The following is an 8,426-nucleotide window of genomic DNA, read 5'->3' on the forward strand; positions in this document are numbered from 1 at the left end:
ATAAGCGCTCCATTAGAGTGGAGGATGGTGCAGAAAACAACGTCACAACAATCCTGCCGACACACACACAAACACACTTCTGCCATTAGCACACACAGATGTTAGAGGTGGGGCTGTTGGGAGTCACTGAATTTATTTGGAGGTGTTTTCACAGCGTGCATATGAAGTTTGTAGGCTGCATGATTAATGCAGGAATCCCTCACATAGAAGAAAAAAAGAGAGAAAGATTTGCATACAGCATAAATTTGATACTGGACATAATAATATAACACATGTCAACAATACTGAGAGACGTTGCACTGTGGTGAAACTATAAACACGTGTAACACTGTATAATGCCGTTTCAGATCATACCTGTACTATAAGTGCGCTGCATCAGTTCTGCAGAACATTTAAGCAAAAATATTTCAAGACACTACAAAAGAAGCTCGAGTAGCTGTATCATGTGGCTGTAGCGTATCACAAGCAGGCTCAAAGCCAGTACAACCAAACGTGATCACACGTCAGGCCAAGCTGGAACTGATTCCCATCTTCTGTAACTTCTACAACACTGTTCAATAGAGACACATGAATGAAATGCAGTGTCATTAAAAACACTGATGATTTTTTTCATATTCTTCAGTGATCTTTATTTAAAAATGTCATCTGAATAAACTTTCAGGCATTACGCTGACTGATGGATGGACTGCATGAATGCTTTCTCATCCTTCTTGGAAGTGTCTGAGGGGCTTTTCCACTTGGAATCGGGATTCTGTGTCCACACTTCAGAGGTGGAGTTTCCAGCATCTCACCTGGGCCTGCAAACAATCAGCAGGAGGGCTTCTTAAACCAGCGCTGCCTGCTACTCCTCGCCAGTTTGTTCTGCCATCTCCAGTGGTAACTAGGCTTCACCTCTGCTCCAGTTCTGGCTTGCTCCTTCCTTGTGTTTAACCTTGTTTTCCCTGTGTTTAGATCTGCCGACATACTCATCCTACCCTCAAACTCCCCTACCCGTCCAGCAACTTCTTCTCCCTCTGTTGCAGAATTCCCGTTGGATTGTTCCCATCAGGACCCAGGTGATCAGTCTCTCGATAGCTTTTCCTCTGGTTCCTGCTCTCTGCTGACACTCCTAGCTCGAGCCACATTCTCCATTCCCTCTCTTTAAACAAAGTCTTATAAATAGTTTAACCATGTGCATTGAATCTGCATTTGGGTCTAAGCCTTCTATGGAGGGAATATCTCTTCACAGTGACATCTATTCAATTTTCAATTCAATTCAATTTTATTTATAGAGCACCAACTGACAGCAACAGTCACCTCAAGGCGCTTTATATTGTAAGGTATACTTACAGAGAAAAACCCAACAATCATATGACCCCCTATGAGCAAGCACTTTGGCGACAGTGGGAAGGAAAAACTCCCTTTTAACAGGAAGAAACCTCCGGCAGAACCAGGCTCAGGGAGGGGCGGCCATCTGCTGCGACCGGTTGGGGTGAGAGAAGGAAAACGGGATAAAGACATGCTGTGGAAGAGAGACAGACATGAATAATAACAAGTACAATTCAGCAGAGAGGTCTGTTAACACATAGTGGGTGAAGAAGAAACACCCAGTGCATGATGGGAATCCCCCGGCAGCCTAATGCTGGGCATACACTGTGCGATTTTTGGCCCATTTTGAGCCGATTTTTCAGTCGTGCGACCGTTTTGGGGATCAGCCCGAGTTTGGGCTTAATCGTGTGCGGTGCATCGTATACATGGGATAACGAGAAGCGATTAACACCTCACGACCAGCTCCCGATCATCAATCGTTTGGTCGTAAGAAAATCAAACCTGTTTGAAATCCTGTCGACCGTCTTGAGGGTGTCAACGCAGCGTCTCACACTGCGCACGCGCAAACACAAATGAAAGTGAAAAGACGGAGCAGCACGGCAGTGCAGCGTGTGATCTGGAAGCAATGGAGGCACAACTTGTAGGACTTTGGCAAGCTCATCCGAGCCTCTTCGATGTGGCTTCACGAAATTATCACGACCGCAACAACCATGAAAAGAGTGTAAAATTTTGTGTTATAATCTTCATGCTATGGACGCACAGTGTGAGCACTCAGGTCACACAGAGCATCGGGCCGTATAGTGTGAGACTCTGCATCGTACCTACAAACTTCAATCGTGCAGTTTGAGCAGGAGCTGAATAACGCGACTGAAACATCGCACAGTGTATGTCCAGCTTATTGCAGCATAACCAAGGGAGGATTCAGGGTCACCTGAGTAGGCCATCAGCCTACGAAAAGGATACTGAAAAAACCTGTCGAAATAGTGTTAGTCGTCATCACTGGTGCTGGTGGACTCATTTGAACACCTCTGAAATTTGCAAACACGCCAGAATTCCTCTTCTTCCTCAAAATCCTCTCGGGACCGCTTCCTCGAGCCTCCAGTTTCATGGTTGTCAAGCTCTTCAAGTGCATCTTCAAAAAGTTCATCACTCCTGCTCTCAGAGTGATCATACACAGCTGAGCTAGTCCCCGAATCAGAGTTTGCAAGCCTGGATTTTTTGCTATTACGCTCTTCTTCATCTACATCTTCCTCTCTGGACCTTTTCGTGGATCCACCAGGCAGCAGTTCTTCTTCTGTTACCTGCTGAGGGCTGTCCTCATCAGCAATATTACCAACATGAGGACAGCCCTCGCTATCAGTGTCACAAGCAGAGAAGAAGTCAGAGTCATCATCAGAAAACTCCTCGCTCCATCTGATTCTTTTGTTTGATTCCACATCTTCTTCATCCATCTCTCTACACCTCCTCCTGGATACACCTGGCTGAGGGTCCTCTTCTGGGATGTACTGGTGAACATCCACACACTCTTCAAATGCCTCATCAGAATCATCATTTTCAATGCCAACAACAACAGCAGCATTGTGATCATCGTGCTGTTCATTGTTGTCAGCATTGGCATTATTGTCCCTCACAATAATATTGTGAATGTCATCATATCGTTCCTCTAATTCATCTATTAGCTCATCCATCCTCCAAAAAATATTATAGAGACCAAGATAAAGATTGTTCAGGAAGCCCCGGAGTCCACCAATAGGTTCAGTAGCTGGTTCATAAGCTGGTTCCTGATCTCCACTTGGAAAGATTTCTGGGTTAACCTGTCGGCCTGCAAGATCATTTTATCTTTTAATTAGCATTCATAACTATCTGCTGAAAATCAGTTTTTCATCAATTTCAAGACTGAGTACATGTGCTTACCATTACGGTTATTTTGTGATTCATCTCCTCTTCCACTCATTTTGACTACAAGGAACACAAAACAACAATGATCACAACCTCAACTCAGAATGTTCAGCGAATTTGCTTTTTTTGTGATAACTTTGGGCTGCGTCCACACGTACACGGCTATTTTTGAAAACGGAAATTTTCCTTTTTCGTTTAAAAAAAAAAAATCCCATCCACGTGTGCAGTTTTGAAAAAATATCTCCTTCCACATGTAAACGCTAAAAACAAAGTCAAACGCTGTCAAGAACATGCCAAATCCTAACCGTGTAGAAATGCTGGCCAATCAGAAGTCTAGAAGCCTGGGAGGAAAACCTCACAAAACCTTACGTACTTCTGAAAAGTTTTTGTCTTTCTCTGGAAAGGCAGCTCATTTTGTGTTACTTTCAAGTGCCTTCATCATTTCCAATGTTAATAACTAAAGACAGCATTTTGGCTGGAACAGACTCACAACTTTGGAATGGACAAAATGCATACAGCATACATAAATGTAATTTTTTAAATTACATTTATTCCAAACCGACGTCAGGATTTGGGTTGTGAGAGCGTCTGTGTTGAATGTAGAAGCCACGTCTGATGCTCACTCTGATGCCTCTGTCTTTCTAAATGGAGGCACAGTAACTGTGTGTATATGTAAGTGTGTAAAAACTGCAGATACTAAGATTAACAGCAACAGTATTTTGTCTACATCTGCCATTGTAGAAACTGATCTCACATAAACAATAACGTGGCCACAGCGCACACTTTTGACATTGCCTGAGTAAATCTCTGTTTTCCTCGTCCACACCTAAACAAAAAAACCTAGTTTTCAAAAATCTCCACCCTGGCAGACTTTTTAAAAATCTCACCTTTCAGTGACTCAATATGCTGTTTAGGTGTGGACGAAAGGCCCAAATGCATAGAAAAAGCTGTGTTTTCAAAAATACCTGCGTACACGTGGACGTAGCCTCAGTTTCTCAAAAAATGCTCTCAGAAATTCTGTTTGTTTGAGAACAAAACTTAAGTGTTCTCTATTTTCCTAAATGAACAAGATAATCTCAGAAATAATCATGTTAAAAAGAGCTTCTGTCACTCTAAGATATGATTAAGAACATTTTCTAATTTATGTATAATTTGTCAAATATTACAACAGCTGACAAATAGTTAAGTCTTCATTTGTTTCCCTGAATAACAGATCCACATCATCCTCTCTATGATGGAAAATATAGTCTAGACTTGCACAATGTAAAGTACATAAATACTGTCCTGGCAGGCAGGAAAATCGGGCTTTATATTTAAGTAAATGATCTTAAGTTTATAAACTGAAATTTGAGCTTACTTTAGTTCTTGGTAAATTACAGAGCAGTTAATCCTCAGGGAAACGTAGAAATGTCACTAAATAGTCGTCTGCTTTCATACGCTTGCAGTGTCTCTTCAGTTTTGTGTTCATATGCTGATGTTTTCATTCAAAACATGTTTAAATGCTGTGATGTCATTTTAGCATCAAAGACTGCAGAATGTACACAGATTCTTTTTACATCAACTTGTTTGCTCAGATTTTCATATCTTTTATATGGAGACAGAAAAATACTCAAGACAGAAGTGAATCTAAAAACTAAATCAGTCAGTGTGTCATTTTTTATTTATTCTAGTTACTGTAAAGTTCTCCTCTAAGAGCTTCATCTTGGCCTTCATGCAGGATTAAGGCTCAATAATGAGCACACACACAAAATATAATACATTTCTTTATGATTGTTAGGCAAAAACAAAGAGAACCCAAAGTTATCAAAACATATATCCACTAATATGGTCTCATTCTTGCTCTGCTCCCTAATTTTCCCTGGAGGCATCACTATGGCAACAAAACAACAAGCATTAAATGACGTTTCAAACAACAACAACCAAGCTGTTTTCAGTGCTTAATATTTAACATGTCTTTGTTATAAACTTTGTTTGTACAAATGTGTGATGTTGATGTGCACAACCTGGGATTCTGGTGTGAGTGGCAAGATGAAACAATCCACTCCTGACGATTACAAGTCAGCCTTCTGAAAGTGGAAAATGCACATAGACACAACTTGGCACATATGAGACCGGTCTGATAAAAACTCGTGTTTTTGCAAAAGTGATAATGGAGAATTTATGTCCCGAATGGACTTCAGTGTAGCTTAGCAGATTCTCTTAATAACCTGTTGTGACAGGTGAGACCTGAGACTGGGACCTGCCCTGGTAGGCGGGGCTGGGTTTTGTCCCTTTATAAGCACAGGTGCAGGCAGGATTTCTCCAGCAAACCTGAAGCTGTGAGTGCCTGGTCCAAGCTGTGCTATTTGGTACTTTGAACTGTTTTTATGACAGGCAGTCCCTGAAGATGAAGGAGATTGCAGCAGGGGGCAATCTCCTTCATCTTCAGGGACTGCCTGTCCTTCATCTCAGGACTTCACACCTCTCAGCTTCACACCTCCCAGCTCCCAGCCATCACACCCTCCCCCGGCTTCTGTGGACTCCAACATACACTCCCCTCCCCCCAAATCCACTCTTTCTATCTCAGCACTTCAAGTGAGGAACGAGCTTCGCAAGATCAAGGTGCGGAAGGCTGCAGGTCCAGATGGCATCGGCTCCAGGCTCCTGAGATGCTGCGCAGATGAACTGTGTGGCATCCTAGGATATCTGTTCAACCTGAGCCTGTCACTGGCACTGTTCCTCTTCACCCTCTACACTGCAGACTTCTCCATCAACTCCCCACGCTGCCTCCTACAGAAGTTCTCTGACGACTCTGCCATAGTCGGCCTCATCACAGGTGAGGACGACTCAGAGTACAGACAGTGGACTCCAAGGAGTTGGTGGTGGATTTCCGGAGACGCAGACCCACCACACTGACACCGGTGAACATCCAGGGAGTGGACATTGAGATAGTGGACTCTTATAGGTACCTGGGTGTTCACCTGAATAATAGTTGCTGTCGATATTGTTGTCTTGTTTATTTTTATTTTACTGTATCAGCAGGCACCTCATGCATTGATTGGATTTGAGAGTGGTTTACCCTTTTTTTTAAATATATAGTTGCAGACAGTAAAGGCGCTGCGTGGAAAACTCATCTTTTTTTCTTGCTGCTTTTTGCATGCACCGCGGTGAGCTTGAGTGGAGAGGGCACTGAAGATTTTCCTTTGTATACTGTTTTGCCCAGTTGAGGTTCAGTGTGAGTTGCCGTCCCTTTTTAACGTGGGTCATATGTTGATTTGTTTTTAACAGGTTCCTCGCTGCGCTTATCCTGTCTCCCACGTACAGTCATACAATTTTATAGTTTTTTTTTTTTGTTGTTGTTTTTTTGCCTGTCCCATTTGGTTCTTTAGCCGTCAGAATTGTTGTCTGAAGACCAACAAGGATACCAAATGGATTTATTTTGCCAAATGGATCATCATGGCATTGCCGTATTGGTCCATTTGATCAAACTTTGTTGTTATTATTTATTTTATTTTCAGTTGTTACAGATGGGACAGACATGACTGGGGGATAGGAAAGGGAGAAAGAAAGAGAGGAAGGAAAAGAAAACAGAAGGAAAAGGGACAGTGAGAAAGGGCACTTACAAAGACAAAGAGAAAGAAAAAAATCTCCTGGATCACCTGTTGAGAGAAAAAGAAGAGAAAACAAGCAAAAAAACAAAAACAAAGCAACATACTAAACACAACACCATCATGTGTGAACAGCAGTAAATACTAAATATTGAATGTTGTTGTGCAGCACTTAGGACAGACAGCGCACAATGTGCTTTGAAGTAGCAGCTAAGAAAGGTGTAGTTTATGTCTCACGAACAGTGAACACCGTGTGCACACCTGTGTGGATCAATGCGCTTGTATACAAAAAGGTTTCCCCATGTAACGGTCTGCTAGAGGGTGTGGAGGCCCATAGCCCCGTCCCCCAGGGCATGAAGCAGGCATGGAGGAGATCCAGGCTCCAGACATCCAGAGGCCCCAGAGTGCGAGAGCCCAAGGAGGACCACCGGAGGGGCATCCGTGCCACCCTCCTGGGAAGGGCTGAGGAGATCCCCAGACGAGGGGGTCACCCAGTAGCCACGGAGCAGAAGCCAGAGGGGGCTGCACCGGCGTGCCCGCCGGCTCTGCCGGCAGCCAGCTGTGCCAGAGTGAACCGAGTTGCAGGCCCCGAGGCCGGAGGCCCGAGGGCCCCCTTTGCCCCGGAAGAGGCCTGACCGACAATTTTATAGTTTTAACCGTATTTAATAAAGGAAAGCTTTTAATTGTTTTTAGGTGCTACTGTTACATGTTTAATTTTATTTTGTATTAACATTAAACCCATTTTAACTGGCTGTATGCCTACAGCTCTGTCCTATTGATATAGGTACCTACCACGGGTCACACTGTGGTTATAAGACAAATGTGATAAGCATTTTGGCATGTGTGCTGAGATGCTGCATATATTTTATCACACTGTGATGGGCAGTGCTCTCTATTATACTGCTGTGTGTTGGTGGTGCAGCGTGACAAAAACACCAAGCAGCTGGGCAAGCTGGTGAAAAACGCCAGCTCAGTGCTTGGCAGGAGGCTTGCTGGTCTTACAAAGGACTGTGGTGGAGACCCCCAAAGCCCCAAACCTCAGATGAAGTCCCTCTATCTTAAAAAAAATGTTTTTTTTTCTGTTCATCTTGTATTTATTGCATTTTTTCCCCCAATTTCATGGTTTTATTATATTTTCTTCAAGGAGTTAAGCAGAAACAATCTTTTTTTAAGTAAGTAAAATTATATTTATTTAGCAGCTTTCAAGACAGAGATCACAAGTGCTTCACAAAAAATACCAGAGCATTTAAAACAAAGCAAACAAAAGAAAGTTAACCAAATGCAACTCCAGAAGATGATTTTTTTTAGTTGAGACCATCCAGCAAACAGTATACAGAGGCTAAGACAAACCAAAAAGAATCGGGTGTTGAACATAGATAAAAATGTCCTCAAAATAAATAGAAACAATATTTAAATCCAAAGTAAAAACAAGGTCCTGTGTGTGTCCTTTATTGTAGTTGTGGGGCTGGACACATGATGGCCAAAATGAACAGAATCCATAATGCTGATAAAACCTCTGGCAAAGGGGTTGGCGTCATCATCAACGTGTATGATTAAAATATAAGTAATACATTTAATATAAACAACTATAAGCAGTCTGGAGGATTCATAGTGGAGGATAAGAAGTCAGTG

The 8,426-nt window shown here is 42.7% G+C and overlaps 1 protein-coding gene across 3 annotated transcripts; it reads right to left on the reverse strand.

Moving 5' to 3' along the window:
* Positions 1–1,464: 1,464 nt before the first annotated feature.
* Positions 1,465–4,746, reverse strand: LOC120442808. 3 transcript variants are annotated; one of them, XM_039620080.1, is made up of 3 exons: positions 4,565–4,746; positions 3,223–3,267; positions 1,465–3,130 (listed from the first exon to the last, which is right to left on the reverse strand). In XM_039620080.1, exons 2-3 carry the CDS (start codon positions 3,260–3,262, stop codon positions 2,295–2,297), a joined length of 876 nt encoding a protein of 291 aa, XP_039476014.1. In that variant the 5' UTR covers positions 3,263–3,267; positions 4,565–4,746; the 3' UTR covers positions 1,465–2,294. The 3 variants fall into 3 exon arrangements, with proteins under 3 accessions (XP_039476014.1, XP_039476016.1, XP_039476015.1); XM_039620082.1 differs by lacking the exon at positions 4,565–4,746 and adding an exon at positions 3,366–3,506; XM_039620081.1 differs by lacking the exon at positions 4,565–4,746 and having other exon boundaries at positions 3,223–3,350.
* Positions 4,747–8,426: the final 3,680 nt, after the last annotated feature.

Source organism: Oreochromis aureus, linkage group 11 (assembly GCF_013358895.1).
Source record: "Oreochromis aureus strain Israel breed Guangdong linkage group 11, ZZ_aureus, whole genome shotgun sequence".
NCBI classification, from domain to species: domain Eukaryota; kingdom Metazoa; phylum Chordata; class Actinopteri; order Cichliformes; family Cichlidae; genus Oreochromis; species Oreochromis aureus.

What these genes read in the sequence shown, in the direction of transcription:
- LOC120442808 (XM_039620080.1), bottom strand. Translation starts at nt 3,262, where the DNA reads ATGAGTGGAAGAGGAGATGAATCACAAAATAACCGTAATG. An exon ending in ATCACAAAATAACCGTAATG is followed by an intron (nt 3,131 to 3,222) that starts GTAAGCACATGT and finishes ATGATCTTGCAG; the next exon opens with GCCGACAGGTTAACCCAGAA.